An 18,061-nucleotide genomic window follows, 5' to 3' on the forward strand; every position below is an offset into this window, starting at 1 on the left:
AAATTCGTACCTTCACTCGTGTGTAGGGCGTATAGCTGCTTCTTCAAGTAATTTATTTGTTAGCATTTTGGACATGTATAGGCTGTCCAACCTTGTCCAAATTTCACGTGCGGTGTCTTCATCAATGATGTTATTTACCACATCATCTGATAAGTGCAACCTGATTGCACTAGCAGCCCTTTCATCCAAGTCAGCCCAATCCTCAGCTTTCATGGTATCAGGATTTTTCGCATCGGCATCAAGTACCTTATGTAATCCTTGTTGAATGAGCAGATCCCTCATCCTTATTTGCCATGTTGAGAAACCGTTATCTCCGTTGAATTTTGCTGCCTCGTACTATACTCCGGACATTTTTTTCACCAAGTATAGTACTACCGACAATGAATAGTACTTATGTGAGCGAGCAGAACCATTGCTCTGATACCAGTTGTTAGGAATAAACCCCTTACAGAAATAAATATTCACAGTAATAAAAGCTGAATAATAACATAACACCGAGATACGATAATTAACAAGAATAAAAGAGTGACAATGACACCAAGATTTTTACGTGGAAACCCTTTTGAATAAGGGAAAAACCACGCCCCGAGACGAGCAACTGATATAACTATAGCAAGGAATTTTACACTTTGTTGATCCGACTAAAATACTCCAAAGACCACTACAACACAAAAAAGAAATAACCCTCTTTTGATATTCCCACTTCATTACAATATCGTTCACTCTCTATTTTTTTCATAGACTATTTTTTTATACCTTGTGTGTGAAACCTCACTCTTTCTTTCTCTTTTTATTGGTGTGTAGAAATGAGAGCTGAAGTTCTTCTTTTATAGCCGAAACCTCACTCTCTTAAGCCTACTATATTTGACAATTTGTACACTTTTCCTTCTTTTTCTTCAATGTTACAATTCAACAAAGTTGGCTACCAAATCAAAGAAATTCAACAAAATCAGGCTACCGGACCAAAAAAAATTTCAGCCAAATATTTTTCTTAGGCACATACATGTTACTTTGGATTTTTGATGAGATGTACCCATCACCCAAGAATATCATTAATTGCCAATATACTGAACCAAACTGGCATCAAACTCGTGTAAGCTATCGTTTGAAAAATCAGTAGGAGCTTAGCTCAATTAGCAATGGAAACCATTATCCTCTCTAAGGAAAAAGTGAAGCCGTCCAAACCTACACCTCCAAACCTAAAAAACCACAAACTATGCTTTTTAGACCAAATTCAACCGCCAATAAGAATCAAAATTGTCCTCTTCTACGAAAATACCACACTCGCACAAAATCAAAATAACCTCAAGAATGCCCTTTCAGAGACACTAACTCTGTTTTATCCACTTGCTGGAGAATTAAAAGAAGGTTCAACTTTTGTAGACTGCAATGACACTGGAGTTGTTTACGTTGAGGCTCAAGCGAAGACGCGTCTTAGTCATTTTCTTGAGAACCCTGATCTCTCACAACTCAAGAAACTGATGATAAATGTTGAAAGTAATGATGATAAGACTCAATTAGTTTCTTTACAGGTTACTAGATTTGACTGAGGAATAACAATCGGGGCAAGCATGTTTCATTTAGTATCAGATGCAAACACAATGAGTGCATTTCTCAACACTTGGGCTAACATTGCACGAGAGAGGATCATACCATCGGCGCCTCTTGATTTCACATCATCATCACTACTCTTTCCCCCTCAGAACCATTTACCACAAGAGTTATCGGCATTTCTCAAAACTGTATTTTTCAAGGAGGGAGATCAGTTCCTCCAAAGAAGAATTGTCTTTGATTCTAAAGAAATTACAGCTATCAAACTGAAAGCTGGATCCAGTAGTTCAGTGCCTAAACCGACGCGCGTGGAGGCATTGACAGCTTTCATATGGAAGCATATGATGTTAGCAAGTAGAGCAGTAAAGGGAAGCTCAAGCCCCAGCTGCATGCTAAATCAAGCTGTGAACTTGAGGCCAAGGCTGCATCCACCATTGCCTAATGCTTTTGGGAATGTAGTTTGGTTTGCAACTACATTTTACGAGTCAGAAATAACAATGAGTGATAATATTGATCTGTCTCAGCTTGTGGGATTAGTGAGAGAAGTGTTTGAGACCTTTTCAAATGGTGAAAACTTGAAGGATATGGAAGGTGATGCTTCCTTTACTTATCTAGTGAATTTGGCCACAGATACTATTAACTCTTTTGACAAAACAGATAACTAGATGTTCACAAGCTGGTGTCGTTTTGGACTTGACGATGTTGATTTTGGATGGGGAAAACCTATTTGGGTTGCTCCTCTCTTGGATCCTACTTGTTCATTGGGACATGTCCAAATAGTTATTCTTGTGGAAAGTGGACGGAGTAGTGATGGAATTGAGGCCTGGATCCTGAGAAATAAGGAGGAAATTCTTGAGTTGGCGAATGATGAGGAATTTCTGCAATATGCATCTCCAAATCCTAGCATCCGTATCCCTTAAATATTCTTCTTTTCTTTCACAGCATGCCCCTTGAATTGTTCTCCCAACTATGAAGTTAATTTAGTTTCTTGTTATAAATAATATGAAATAACATCTCTTTGTGTTCCAGTACGTAGTTTTAATTTTTCTTTATTGGTTCCCTTACTAAAGGAGATAACTCCATGTACTAAACTACCTCATTAATTAAGTAAAAGAGTTTAATGTTAGAAAGGGTTAAATTATAATCTTTTTACATTAATAATAAATAAGTGAAAAAAATGGTTACAAGAAAATTAAAATAAAGGAGGTAAACGTAAAGCCAAACCTGAGGAATGAACTCTGAAATTAACACTTTACTTTAACACCGTAAAATCACAAATCCTCTTTACATTTGTAAATTTCGTGCTCGGCCGATCTAAGACACATAAAATGCAATCAAGAGTGAGTGATATATTTCATTCTGAATTCCAGTAAATAATATGTCGGCAAAATGGCTTGATCAACAAAATTGATAGAATTCATAATAACGCGAAATCTCTCCATGGTAAATGGACCCCGCAAACGGGAGGCCTCATTCACCCAAAAGAAATTGCAAAACAGAAAAGTAAAAATAAAAGCAAACATAAAGCCAAAAAAAGATAGTGCTAATACTTACTAAATTAAACGCGGGAGATAGCAAATTAGCAACCGTATGAAAGCACAGAAAGAAGAAAAAGTCCAAAAGTTGAGAGTGACTATGGCGATCTTGAAAAAGTACAGCAGCATAATAGGACAAAATAATAAGTACCACACTTGGCAAGATCAAGATGTATTTTCCGTGTTAATCTCCAAGTTTCGAAGAACCTGTGGATGGGACCATTAAACATTGACATGTAAATGAGAAATTTCTTTGTAACTTTTCAGTTGACTGACTTTGACAACATGCTAAGAAGAAGTTTCAATGAAATTTTCAGTTGACATGAGCTGCATCATGACTTAAAAGACCTCAACAGACTTGTCAGGAAGTCAACAACTTCAAGTTCCAAGTGAAGAACAAAAGATAAGCAACAAAATTCTACTTTAAATCCTCAAAGTGTGTATGTAGAGTTTTAACATGGAAAACATCCGAAAACTACAACTGGAACGTACACTTTCAATTCCAACATGTTTCCCGCAAAGAAACTCAGTACCAAGCACTACAGCAACGTCAGAAGGGGTATCTTTGAGAAACAGCAGCTTCAATACAAGCAGCTCTACTCCGCAGCATATTGCAATTCAATTAAATCAGGGAATTGGTCAAGCTGATTCTACAGTGCTGCCTTCTCCCATTCAAAGGGAAGCTGTCTCTAGGCCAATCGCTCCTGCTCCTCAGACACTTCCCACTTCCTTCCTCAGGCCCAGTTAAGCAAAATATATTTCTCAATGCTTTTAATTTCTATATATGCTTTGTTTTTGTATAATGGGGTGAACCTGGGAAAGGTAAAGGTTAGTCACGAAGTCAGATTATGGACGTGCTCTAGATTATATGTTAGGATTTAACTTACACACATTCACATTGTAAATATTTTTTGCATTATTAGTGCACTTTAACCTGTTGTAGTATGTTATTACCAGCTTCCTTTATTAATACTAGTTATCTACTTATCTTTTAGGTGATTACGCTGCCAGTATCTAGAAGTTAAACCATGTTATATCTTCTCCAAGAGTATAGAATTTACCCTGTCCTACGGCATGTTGAACATGGACCCCAGCCTATCCCTTATGTGAGTCTATCCTACACCACTCTATGCTACCCGGTTAGGCCCGAACATTTGGGTCAGTTCACATATCACCTAATCCACTTGCTCTCATTCAAAAAGTATGTTGAACAAGTTACAAAAACCATATCTAGATAAATCAAAAACAAAGTAACAAGCATCAATTTTAGCCAATATCTATCAGCTGAAACAACAGACAGATCTGGTGAATTCTCAGGAAATGGACATTCAGATATACTTAACTGAACCATGAACATGGATAATCATCTATAAGAGAGAAAGCCTGTAAGAGAACTTCACAAAGAGCCTCCTTTATGAAACAAGATACAACCAATGAGAGCGGGAAAGAGTAGATTCTCATCTTTCTTTTTTCACATGATTAATTAACAGAGTAAAGTCACACCACTTGCAGGGACTAAACCTATAAACCTTACCATGTATGTGCCACTTTGCCAAGCAGCACTAGGAGGTGATTGGGAGAAGGCTAGAGAATTTTTCAGTCTGCACCCTGGTGCAACATCTGCCAGGATTACCAAAGGGTGGGAGACTGCTCTTCATATTGCAGCCGGGGCTAACAAGGTTCAGTTTGTTGAAGAACTGGTTAAACTTATGAGTCCACTGGAACTGGCACTGCAAAACAAATATGATAATACTGCACTTTGCTTTGCTGCTGCATCTGGACTCACAAGGATCGCAAAAGTTATGGTAATGAAAAATCAATTCTTGCCAATAGTGAGGGGCAGCAAGGGAGTCACACCACTGCACATGGCTGCTCTACTAGGGCACAGAGAGATGGTGTGGTATCTTTATTCAGTGACAGATCATCAGTATCTATGCAAAGACGACTATATCAGCCTGCTGATTGCTACTATAAACTCCAATCTATTTGGTAAGAACATATTCCGGTTCCAAATTGCTTTTCGAAAATGAGAACTTGATAAATTTAATATGGCCAGTTACTTGTTTCGATAAATTAGTGTTGCCATTTATGTTATTGCACAACCAACGTAAAGTTGAACTCTCAGAGGAACTTAAAACAGCTATTTACTTACATCGCTGTTAACAGATGTTGCATTACATATACTTCAGCACATGCCTGAATTAGGCATTGAACGAGATCAAAATGGAGACACAATACTTCATGTTTTAGCACGAAAGCCCTTGGCATTTTCTGACAAAATTGAACTTGGAATCTGGCAAAGATTTCTTTACGCATGTAAGTTCTCCATTTCTATCCAAATCGAAATGAATTAAGATATATATTTATATATATCATTAGATCAATGGAACATCCTGCCTGATCCCAAAAAAAAAAATTAATGGAACTTCCTATAGATGTCTCTGTTCATTTGCAGAATAGATCAAGCAACATGTCCAGCGGATCAAGGATAAAAAATAACACTAAGGGTATGTTGTATACTTGTCCCAGTTGAGACATTTATCTTCTCTGTAATAGCATTTCTATAACCAACTGATCCTAAACATTTGTGAAGTTGCAGCTTACGCGTTCATTCAGCATCTACTAAAAACATTAGGTATGGCACATATGACGTGGTCCCAAGTTCTAGATTATTATTCTCTGTACCTGTAAAACTAAATACCTAATCTGCAAATTTTCAACACTAGGAGTCAAAGAAGTTCTGGAGACAAAATTAATGCACTTACAAGCACTTGAATTGGTAAAATGTTCATGGAAAGAAGTTCTCTTGTTGAATGATTCACAAATAGGGAACTTACTTAGAAGTCCGTCGCGGCCATTGTTTGTAGCAGCAGAGTTGGGAAATTTTAAGTTCATAGTTGAGCTTATTCAGTCTTATCCAGATCTCATTTGGAAGGTTGATGAGGAAAGCCGGAGCATCTTTCACATTGCAGTCATTCACCGCCAAGAAAAGATCTACAAACTTATCTACAACATAGGAGCACACAAGGATATAATTACGTCCTATAAAAGTAGAAATAATGAGAACATTTTACACTTGGCAGCAAAGTTGGCTCCTACAAATCGACTTGGTATTGTTTCAGGTGCAGCACTCCAGATGCAGCGGGAGTTATTGTGGTTTAAGGTAATTTCCACATCTGGTGAAATGCTGCTTCCCTATCACGCATACTCTCTTTCTATATTTCATAAGATATTACTTCTTCTCATTTCCAAAGGAAGTTAAGACAATTGTTCAAGCCTCGTATAAGGAGATGAGAGACTTAAAAGGTCGAACACCTGGAATGTTGTTCGCTGAAGAACACAAGGAATTGGTCAAAGAAGGAGAGAAGTGGATGAAGGAAACTGCATCATCTTGCATGCTTGTTGCTGCACTAATTACAACAGTAATGTTTGCAGCAATCTTTACCGTGCCAGGAGGGAACAACGATGATACAGGCACCCCCATTTTTCTTAAAGAGAAAACATTCATTCTTTTCTCTATAACGGATGCACTGGCACTGTTTTCTTCAGTAACCTCAATATTGATGTTCTTGTCCATCCTCACTTCACGCTATGCCGAAGAAGACTTCCTGAGTACTTTACCAAAAAGGTTAATCCTTGGCTTCATCACGCTCTTTGTTGCTATAGCAGCGATGCTAGTAGCATTTAGTTCAAGTTTTTTCATCGTACTTGGGCATCAAATGGCCTGGATTATCACCCCAGTGGCAGTACTTGCTAGTATTCCTATAACTTTATTTGCATTTCTGCAATTTCCTCTCTTGGCTGATATGATCAGATCTACCTATGGCTCAGGAATATTCACTTTTACAAGTAAGGATACGATTTATTGATTTTTTTTTACAAGTTCATAGGTGCAAAAGCTCCAAAATATAATTTTTCATCTTTTTTATGAAAGAGTGCCTTGAAATTGGAAAGGTTCCAGGTACTTGCAACAAAAGCAGTTCTGTATCATTCCAATTAAGCCCATGAACTTTGCCCTCCAGACTTCCCCAGTCCAGCCATTTGGAAGAAGAAGAAAAATCCTCCAATAGCAGTAATAATAAAGCATAAGCCTTGCCTCATTTCTAAATCTTAATAAATGGACGGACTTGCTGAGAATTTTAGGAAAAGCTCCGTATATCCCTATGCATTTGCACAAATTACTAAATAAAAAAATTACCAGCCATTACAATGTAATATTTTCAAAATCTGAAGACTACAAACTAACCTTGAATTTGATAAGAGAGACCTCCTCGCCGGAGCTACATTAACCTAGTCGGTAATTCTCCCAAATGAACTACTCGGCGAGCTCAATAAATCACTCGCCGAACCCGTAAAACCGGAAAATACCAGTATCACCCATTGCCGTTTCATCGACGAAATTTAACCTGAGAAGGATTAATCGGAAATTGATCGCCGATTTCTTCCACGGTAAATTTTTCCTTTTTTGGGAGTTACCCACCGGTTACATGGAAGATTTGAGATTGAGGAAACTTAGAAAGTATAATTTTGGATTGGGGAAATAATACCCGCCATCTTTGGATGAGATGGAGAACCCTCTTAACCCAAGTGATGAATCTTCAAAAACTCAAAAATGATCGTCCGCGCATACACAATTTTTAGTTTATGGGTTGCTAAACAATGTGAAGTTAATAAATAATAATAACTGAATCGATGAATTAGGTTACAAAGTAAATATTCTAATAAATTTTTCAATACAGATATATAATTTAGACAAGAGCACGGATACCGTAATTATTATTTTGGATTCGCCTCTGCCCTAGATACCACCGAAGGATCTCATTATCCTTAATTGTAAGTTTTGGATTTAGAGTTTGCTAGGGAGGCCGAGCTCGTTTGGACACATAAGAAAAATTTTATTTTTTTCGAAAAATTTTCATTTTTTCTCGAAATCAATGTTTGGCTAAATTTTTAAATTTTCAAGATGAATTTTGAAATTTTAAAAAAATTTAAAAAACTTCAAAAGGCTTATTTTTAAAATTTTTACTCAGATCACTTACAAAACTTCAAAAACAATCATGATCAAACACAATTCTAATTTCAAATAACATTTTGACTTTAAATTTTTTTTTCGCTTTTTTCCGGAATTTTACCATTCTTATGTCCAAACGCCCACTTCCCGATAGGAATACAATGGAATGAAAAAGCAAAAGAAAGACCCTCAATTAGTACTTAGTACTGTTTAACAGTCAATAATTTACGCAGTATTACACAAAAAGTAAAATTTCGTACCACTTTTTTCTTCTTTAATTTTTTCTATTTTGATTTTCAATCCTCACTGTGCTTCATGGATCTTTTTAACAGAGTTTCAAATTTGAAATGTCTTGATCCATTTCGTTACTTGCATTGTTGCTTGTAATAAAATTTATCCATTTTACAAAATTATCGGGTATTTTTATCCAAATTTTCATTTTTGAAATAAACGTGTAATAGTCCATATTTATAGGTCATTTCTGCATCTTAAAAAAAAAATGCAACGGTTAGTGTTTACCTTTAAAATCGGATAACAATTAAATTTGTAAGCGGTTTAAAGGATACGCGGATTAATTTGATACAAAACGATAAATTGGATAAAACGAACAAATAGAAATACAATAAATCCAAACCACGCGGGGATGATGTCTTCAGCCTTAATGAACTATTTGCCCAAGATCCGGGTTCATAATAGTCAATATTGATGAATGAAAGAAAAGCTTAGAACAACAGTGGAAATAATAGTATATTGCTTTGGAATACGTGTTACAACTTGATTAATGAATTATTAGCCCCATTTATATAGTAGAGGAATCTTACTCTAAGTATAACTTTATAAAAGGTAAAAAAAAATCTTTTGTTTAATTGATTGCCGGTTCTACATCGATACGTGCCGAAATTCACGCCGTGATATCCGGACGGTCACGGATATTACGGCCTCCTGTTGGCCGCGCTTGATTACCCGACGACGCTCTCCGATGTCCTTCAGGTTTTAGGTCGATCTCGAATAATAACCCCGATATTATCGAGGGTTGATGGTCGGCCCCCGTACTCTAACTCGAGGATATCCTTGCTTCGATTCCAATCTTTTGCAATCATATCTCGAGCTCGTTTTACCCTGTTGGAGGCTAGAGTGTATCATGAGCCCGATTTTTTCCCGTACACAGGTAGTCCCCTCATTTTTCGGAAAGTAAGTTGATGAGAAATGACATGAGCGTCCCGATTGCTTCTTCGATACACCGTGACATAAATGACAAAAACCCAAAACGTCTCATCAGTCATGTCATAATGGCATTAAATACATGTCAGTCGTCGGTTGGTTGTCCTGGAGGCGAATCATCACGACACCACTATAAATAACCCCTCTTTCGTTCATTTTTTACTTTGCGTTAAACCGTCTACCCTCGTACCCTCACGATTTCACTACTCTCTTTCACATTCTAGCATTTTTACCTCCGGTATTCGAGATTCCTTTGAATTTTTTACTCAACATCCACTCAAGCCAACACATATGAGCCTCCAGTTTTTAACCCTTTTCCATCTTCTTCAAGCTTTCTCTTAGAACAATGGCCAAAACCTCAAATTTTGTTCCCCAAAAGGTTACTTCTACCTCCCAAACGACTGCTGAAACCAATGAGACCACTTCCGATGTGGTCGACCTCGGGGATCCGCTGTTAACGTGGCCATCGATGAACCGGATCCCGAACCTCCTTTAAAGATTTTCATTCCCGGAGGTTATTCGATTGCCGATAACTTCAAGGTCGAGAAACCCTCCTCGGTGCAGGGTCGGTGTGAGGAGGCATTGAGATTTATTTGCTCGATCATCAAAGACGATCTCCCCTTAGTCTAAAAGGACTGTAACTGGGCCGATAAAGACCCAGTGGTCCCCGACTCTGAGGAAGCCATTACTACACACGTTGAGGGATACCTAAGTATCTACACTTATCCCTTTACGCTGGGCCCGGTGGATCCGGTCATCATAAACTTCTGCAAGAGGTACGAGGTATGTCTCGGCCAAATTCACCCTTCACTTTGGAGGATCGTGATCCTCCTCCAATTTTTTTGTAAATAAAATCGATTCTTGCACCTTCACCATCGATCATCTACTGTTGATACCCAATTTTATCCTCATATTTTCTCAAACAGTATATATATTTTCAAAATATCACTTTATGTCATTACTTAGTTTACAAGCATCTATATATAATAAAAGGAGAGGCAAAGGCGCATTATTAAGACAAGTGGCATAACCATAAAAAACCAAGTGGCATTATTAAGACAAAAACAAACTAACTTTTTAACTAGAAAAACCTTTTTAAATTTTGAATTAATTGGTTACTCTATTTGAATTAATAAATATAAATATCATATAATTAGCTATATTAAAAATAAAAATATATAAAAAAAACTATTCATTCAAATTGGGGATTAGTTTCAAGTTGGAGTTTTAAAGTTATTTTAAATTTAAAAATGAAAAATAAAATTAGCTACAATAAATAAAATGAAAATATTAATAATAAACAAAAACTACCTATTCAAGTTGGGGAGTAGTTTCAAGTTGGAGCTTTAAAATTATTTTAAAATAAAGAAATAAACAATTGCCAATTCAAATTGGGGTTTGGTTTCAATTTGGAGTTTTAAAATTATTTTTTTTAAAAACGAAAATAAAGAAATAAAAAATTACCAATTTAAATTGGGGAGTAGTTTCTTTCTAATATAGTAGTTATATATATATATATATATATATATATATATATATATACATACACACACACACATACACACACACAAAAAGAGAAAGTAAATAATTATATGATGCCAAGTGATATAACCATGAGACGCCAAGTATAAATATTTAGGACAAAGTTCTAACAAATTTGGTGTTTTAAAATTATTTTAAATTAAAAACAAAATTAAAAAAATTACCAATTCAAATTTGGGAGTAGTTTCAAGTTGGAGTTTTAAGACAAAATAAACTATATTTCTAACTAAAATATCTTTTGAATTTTAAATTTTGAATTAATTGGTTACTCTATTTGAATTAATAAATATAGATATCTTATAATTAGCTATAATAAAAATCGAAAAAAAGTTACCCATTCAAATTGGGAAGTAGTTTCAAGTTGGAGTTTAAAAAATATATTAAAATAAAAAATAAATGAAAAAATAAAATTAGCTATAATAAAAAATGGAAATATATAAATAAAAGAAATATCCATTCAAATTGGGGAGTAGTTTCAAGTTGGAGTTTTAAAATTATTTTAAAATAAAAAACGAAAATAAAGAAATACAAAAACTTTCAATTCAAATGAAAAATACAAAAAGTCAAGTGGCGTTGTTAAGACAAAATATATTTCAAGTGGCATTCAAATTGGGGAGTAGTTTCAAGTTGGAGTTTTAAAATTATTTTAAAATTTAAAAACAACAAATAAGCAAAAATTAAATTAGCTACAGTAAAAATGAAAATATTAAAAAAACAAAAAAACTACCTATTCAAGTTGGGGAGTAGTTTTAGTTACTCCCTTTCAAATTAAAAAGCCTTTGGATTTTAAATTTTGGATAAATTGGTTACTCTATTTAAATTAATAAATAAATATATCTTATAATTAGCTATAATATAAAAAAGGAAAAAAAACTACCCATTCAACTTGGGGAGTAGTTTCAAGTTGGAGTTTTACAGAATTTTAAAATAATAAAACAAAATAGCTATAATAAAAAAAGGAAAAAAATTACCCATTCAAATTGGGGAGTAGTTTCAAGTTGGAGTTTTACAAATATTTTAATATATATATATATATATATATATATATATATATATATATATATATATATATATATATATAAAATTAGCTATAATAAAAAATAAAAAATTATCCATTCAAATTGTGGAGTAGCTTCAAGTTGGAGTTTTAAAATAAAAAATAAAATAAAAAAATAAAGAAAATTTTAATTCAAATGAAAAATACAAAAATATAAAGATACTATTAGGATATTATACATAAGATAAGCATATCATATATATATATATATATATATATATATATATATATATATATATATATATATATTATGCTTATCTCTTTATACTTTTGATGAATTCAAAATTATAATTTAGTAAAAAAATATTACATTATCTAAATATTTAATAAATTACAAAATTTGAAAACTAATCAAATAAGTATTACAGTAGAAAGGAATGTACGGGTAGAGATAATTTTATTATATTTTAAATTAGTTAAAAAATAAAAGATAAATAAATAACACTTAAGAAAATTATCAATAGTACTAAGTACTTGCTAATTCAATAATAAAAATAAAAAAGATCCAACAATTTATTTGATTACTATATGATGTGTATCCTTTAATTTTGTATAGATTGTGTCATATTTTTGCACATTATATTAAATAATAAAATATAACTAATATTTATTAAGTTAATATGATATATTAGATCATAATTTTATAAGATTAATATTCTATCAAATTATCCGCGCATCGCGCGGGTTCTTATACTAGTTTCTATAATTTTTCATAATTTTTAAAGCTCAAAAATTAATTCCTTTCTACATTTTTATTCTATAAATATCTAATAATTATCCTTTAAAATTATTTTCGGATGACTTAAGTACCTAAAATTATTATTTGCATCCATAATACATATTTTAAATATTTTCACTTTATTTTATAATTACAGTGGTATTTTAAGCTATTTGCACAATCTTGGAGGCATAGCCTATATTTTGCATTTGTCATTTTGGTCAGGGTCAAAATAATATTTTATATTTTTGTAATCTCCTACTATTATTTTAAAGTATTAATTTGCATAAATAGAATTTTTATATATTTATTTAATTATTTTTATTAAATTATTTTCCTTTTAATCTCCTATTTAAAAATTAGCCCAATTCTAGGCTAATTTTCGGGCCAATCTTGGCCCAAATCCTAAGCCCACACCCTCTCCCCTCTCAGCAGCCCAACCCTTTAATGAACCCGGCCGCGACCCATTTTAAACTACCCGCCCCACTCCCCTTTCGATCTTGGCCGTTGATCTCAAATGATCAACGGCCCATAATAATCCCCTACCTCTCCTTATAACCCCTCAACCCCAAACCCTAACTTCATTTTACCCGTCCTCTGCCCCCAAATCCTCTCGAAGCTTCTCTTCTCCTCACAAACCCTAACTGTCGCCTCCCCAATCTTCTCCAAATCCGAGTAAATCATGGATTCCCTCTGTGATTTATTTGTCTTTTACGCGTTATCTCGTTGTTACTTGCAAGATTATGGTGTTACTTGGTACTTGCCTAAACATGGCAAGTACTACCTCTCTGATTCTGTCCGAATGAGTCCTATTTCTTGAATCTAGACCATATTTCGTCTACACACGTCTGATTCTACACTGTGTGAGTCCGATTTCGTTTGGATTTCTGCTGATTTACACTTTCCCTAAAAATTAGGGTTTACCAGATTTCTCTCTTAAATCGATTTCAAATTAATTTGCATGTTGTCTTCCCTTATTTGTTGCTTAATTCACTCTGTTTCCTTATGTGCTTGCTCGATTTTTGACTACTATATAAACCCCTCCCCATCCCCCTTTTGAGGCAGACCGGAATCGCTAGACTTTCACTAAAAATTGGAGTTATTACTCTATTATTCTCTTATTCTCTTGTTCTATACTCTGATTCTTGGCCGGCTAAAATCCAAGCCTACCAGATTTTGATTTTTTAACTTTTCTTAGTGCGAGCACTGCCTGGGGTTCATTCGAAGCCCTTGGAAACTCTGACGCACTAAGATTCTGGGTTCTCGCTCTTTGATTGATATTCAAAGTATTGTGGAGTTGGTTCTTTCCTGTTGTATATTTTTTGTCAACTGATAACTAGTGAGTCTTTTGGCTTTTACAATTTTGTTCTTCTGTGTTCACGATTTGCATACTCTTACCCCTGAAATTCGTAACCTAATGTGTTCTGGGCTATTTCTATGTGCAACTTTGTTAGTTTTGCACTTGTCTTGAACCTCTTTAGCATTTGATTTTAAATAAAGCTACTGGTTATGAGATAGGTTATTTGAATATGTTTCACCTAAATAATTTAGACCCTCTTAAGCTTAATGTGTTGATACCTGAATGTCTATATCTGTTGTTTGAAATGAGTTTGTTTTTCCTACTATGTTCTGCATTCCTGTAATGACTAACTCGCATCTGTAATATGTTCACTGTTAACTATGATCCGCTTCCCTGCTAGTTTTGACGCTTCGTCATGTCTTTGTTTGCTGAATCTCATATCCTTTAGTGATTATTTGAACCTTTAGAGTAGCTATCTCAACTTGTGTTTCTTACCATGTTTGATACTGTTTAGCTTTATGATGTAAGTTAACATGTCTGTCTTTTGATATTGTGATGGATACTTAACATGATTTTGGCCCCCTAGGTTCTAATACTTCAAGTTAATGTTCTACTTCAGACTCGTTTAGTATTATGCACCTTTGTATGTCAATCTTGTAATGTCAGAAACTTTGATGCCCTTGCCTTTCGCAAAAAAAAAAAATTCTGCCCAATATGCTAAGTGTTTGAATTTGTGATAACAACCTGCTCTTTGAGTTTTTTGATTCTCTTTGCTTGTATGTCACCCTTGTCATGTCTGCTTTCTAAAAAAATACAAATGTTCCTCTTCAAATTCTGCCCTCTTGATCACTATTGCCTCACTCTCATTTGTTACCTTACACTATTCTGAATATATCACTCATGGCTGGCTGAAAGCCAAAGCCACTAAGACTTCTCTATTAACCACCCTAGTGTAAGCACTGCTCGGGTCCATTTGAGACCCTTGTGAACTCTGACACACTAGGGCTTGGTCCTTAGTCACTCCCTCAATATCAAATTGTTCCTATTCACTCTACTTCCCTTTGTTATGTGTTGTCTACTTGAATTGGCTGATTTAAATAATGCAACACTTGGTGCCATGGTTGAGTAAACTGGTTCTAGACTCCTCTATGGATCCCTGAGTCGTGTATCGAATGTGGCACTTTGTTGAAGGCTTGAGTATGTTGTGTAAGAGCTATTGAAGGCCCAGACAATGCTGGGTATTTATTTTATTTGGGCATGCTATGGGCCTCTTATCACTGTTATGTAATATTTATTAATTTACTCATTATTGGGCCTGTAATAATCTTTGTATAAATAATTGGTGTTGTTAGTAAAGGGGAATGAGGTAGATTTTAATATTTACATGCGATGGGTAGATAACATGCCTATAGGAATTAATGATGTGTTTGTTATATGTGTCGTTCACTCTCTATGTACACTATAGAAATCATGCCATTAGGAGAAGTACACATTCACACTACTTGCCTACTAGCAAAGCATGAGCTCAAATGCTTCAATTATCCTCGTCGCTACATGTTATTAGAAAACATGCCTATAAGATTTGGATCACTTCATTTTCTACTGTATCGCATTGATCACTAGAAATCATGCATATAGGATTTTGATAATTTCATTTGCTATTGTATCGCACTGTTCACTAGAAACCATGCCTATAGGACTAAGTACAACAATAAAATGAGTTCTAAGCGTCAGCTTTTAGAGAACCTGCCCATAGGGTATAGTTACTCGTTCTATATTAATGCTGAACCTCTAAAAACTGTTTACTGCTTGTTTATGCCACTGTCATCAAGCATAAGTAATTCTGGGCTCCCCCCAATGGTCTTCATTACTCCTTACTGCGTAAGTCACCTAGACTCAACATGGTTAATAAACTGGAAACCTGTAATCTTAATAATCATCGTGTATAATCCTGTCTATGAGCAGTGCCTGGCCTCTGAAGCTGCTTGTATGCTTCGATGCCTTGTCACACAGAAATCATGTCTATAGGGCTTAAGGTTCGTAATTCGGAATTGCCTAACATGAAAACTTGTCTTGCGTGCATTTGTTGCTTAAGTGTGGAGGCAAACTTGAGCCCTTAATTGTTCATACTTGAAGTCCAATGTGTTTTGGTATGTCGCCTAGTTTTGACATTTCTGAGCAGCCTAAGTAAGGTCTAGAACCACCCAAATAGAGGTCCAAAACCTCTTGGACCATAGGTATGAGACAGGTAGTGCACGCATAGGGTACGACCTATAATTGAATTAGAACGCTTTTAGGTAACAACTTTAATATAGTAATCGGGTAGCAAGGCCCGCTGAATAATATGAGTAACACCCCATCTTGATGGAGTTATGAAGTATTATTTATGTTGCATGGGGTGATCCTTTAGGCTAAAAGACTTAAGACCCCAGGACCCCCTCTTCTTTGTATGTCGTTATTAGATCTAAATAGTCGTATCCCTATATTCGCACTAGGATCTGTATTAATCATGTTGTAATAAATTTTTGTGACTTCTGAACTCCTTGGTTTATTTGATCACCTAGCTTAATCATAATCCCCATAATAATAAGTTCAGCCGGGACCCACAATTGTGGACCTCGAGGATTGTCTAACATCTTCTCTTTGAGGTAACTTGAGCCCTTACCCAGTCTTTGGTGACGTAGATTAGTCAAACAGAGTTATTTGCAAATAGGTGCCCTAACGCACCTTAAAAATCGTTAGGTAGAGACTCTCCTCTTTTAATACCTCCTTTAAAAGAGTTGTCACACATCGAAACCCGCTTTTCGCGAGAAAAATTGGGGCGCGACAGCATGGCGACTCTGCTGGGGATATACACTTAGGATCTTACCATAATGAACTTGGCTTATGTGGATTAGTTTTTATAAACGCATATTCCTTTTCCATATTTATTTGCTAAATTTTGCTATTACATGCACATCCCTTTCCCGTTCGCCTTTACTTGTTTAAACTCGTTATAACATACACGTCCCTTCCCTTCTCCATCTTTATGTGCTTAAATTTGTTATAACATGCACATCCCTTTCCATATTCGCCCTTAGTTGCTCTAATTTCTATTTATTAGCTATATCATGTCTCTTCCACCCCTACTCCCTTGCTTACTCTATTATATTCCCTATATTCCACGAACTAACTTCTTCTTTTGTCTCTCTTTTTTACTTCCTTTATGTTTTATCTTAATACTGCATTTATTGCTTTCATATATTTAACATGCAAATACTTGGCAATGTGTTATTATCTTTGTATAAAGTATGCTCTACATCATATTCCACTCGTTCCCAACTAATACCATAGCGGCACTTGATGAGTGTCCGCACTCATCCAAAAATTACCCTTTTAATTTGAAAAGGCTTATTTGTGGTAAAACTAGTCGATCAGCGGTGCAGTCAACGGTTCCGTGCCTTTCCCTCTCAAGTTGTCCACTTGAGGGTACCGGTCTAGACCCTTCTATAAACCTCACTCCAATATCAATTGTGCATGCATCATGTCAAACCTAGTACGGATTAGAACATTGTCCACGTGATAATCCACTAAGATAAGCCTTGTCCAAAGTCCGACGGGATTTCTATAATCTCAATGGAAACCATCACGTTATGTGAAATACTTGGAGAAAACATGCCGATATGTTGATCATTAATGTGTAAATAGTCAGACCCGGAGGGGGAAAAGGCTAACTCTATTTGTTTTGCAAAAAATAAGGCACGAAGTTCCCAGGTTCGGCATGGTTCAAAACATCCCACTGTTGTTGCTTGATTGGTGGAAGAACCTCTCACCTAGTGACCAGAATCATGTGAAAAGGATCCTTGGAAATTTACCTTCCTTATTGGACATTTGGCCAAATAATGCATTGATTGAGGCCACCACTATGTTTTGGGATGAGAAAAGAGTTGTATTTTGCTTTGGTCATGTAGATATGACCCCTATCTTAGAGGAAATAGGAGGCTTCGCTAGGTTGCCATGGGATAGTCCGGGTTTATTAGTACCAGAAAATCACACTCCCCGCGGTTTTTAAAAAATGATGGGTTTCAAGAAAAATGATGAATTACTTTGTCTGAAGGAGTCATACATACCATTTGAATTCATTTAT

The 18,061-nt window shown here is 35.1% G+C and overlaps 2 protein-coding genes and 1 long non-coding RNA gene across 5 annotated transcripts; 2 read left to right on the forward strand and 1 right to left on the reverse strand.

Annotated features, from left to right (window-relative positions):
* Positions 1-1,139: 1,139 nt before the first annotated feature.
* Positions 1,140-1,550, forward strand: LOC104103964 (stemmadenine O-acetyltransferase-like). Its single transcript, XM_070193322.1, has one exon. It carries the CDS (start codon positions 1,140-1,142, stop codon positions 1,548-1,550), a length of 411 nt encoding a protein of 136 aa, XP_070049423.1.
* A 10-nt stretch (positions 1,551-1,560) lies between these two features.
* Positions 1,561-7,848, reverse strand: LOC138906479 (uncharacterized). 2 transcript variants are annotated; one of them, XR_011413887.1, is made up of 4 exons: positions 7,333-7,848; positions 4,621-6,092; positions 2,776-3,899; positions 1,561-2,381 (listed from the first exon to the last, which is right to left on the reverse strand). It is a non-coding gene; the product is annotated as an uncharacterized lncRNA (long non-coding RNA). The 2 variants fall into 2 exon arrangements; XR_011413886.1 differs by having other exon boundaries at positions 4,621-7,247.
* Positions 3,544-6,962, forward strand: LOC104103965 (ankyrin repeat-containing protein NPR4-like). Of its 2 annotated transcripts, none has more exons than XM_009611933.3 (7): positions 3,544-3,829; positions 4,599-5,075; positions 5,253-5,402; positions 5,522-5,593; positions 5,680-5,721; positions 5,813-6,249; positions 6,341-6,962. In XM_009611933.3, exons 1-7 carry the CDS (start codon positions 3,544-3,546, stop codon positions 6,953-6,955), a joined length of 2,079 nt encoding a protein of 692 aa, XP_009610228.1. In that variant the 3' UTR covers positions 6,956-6,962. The 2 variants fall into 2 exon arrangements, with proteins under 2 accessions (XP_009610228.1, XP_009610229.1); XM_009611934.3 differs by having other exon boundaries at positions 5,686-5,721.
* Positions 7,849-18,061: the final 10,213 nt, after the last annotated feature.

The sequence above is a fragment of the Nicotiana tomentosiformis genome, chromosome 2 (assembly GCF_000390325.3).
Source record: "Nicotiana tomentosiformis chromosome 2, ASM39032v3, whole genome shotgun sequence".
Taxonomy (NCBI): domain Eukaryota; kingdom Viridiplantae; phylum Streptophyta; class Magnoliopsida; order Solanales; family Solanaceae; genus Nicotiana; species Nicotiana tomentosiformis.

Excerpts from the sequence above, each read along its gene's own strand:
- LOC104103965 (XM_009611933.3), top strand. The coding sequence starts at position 3,544 with ATGGAAAACATCCGAAAACTACAACTGGAACGTACACTTTCAATTCCA. Across the intron at positions 3,830-4,598 it reads CACTTCCTTCCTCAGGCCCA|GGACTAAACCTATAAACCTT; the intron begins GTTAAGCAAAAT and ends CACCACTTGCAG. Across the intron at positions 5,076-5,252 it reads TATAAACTCCAATCTATTTG|ATGTTGCATTACATATACTT; the intron begins GTAAGAACATAT and ends CGCTGTTAACAG.
- LOC104103964 (XM_070193322.1), top strand. The coding sequence starts at position 1,140 with ATGGAAACCATTATCCTCTCTAAGGAAAAAGTGAAGCCGTCCAAACCT.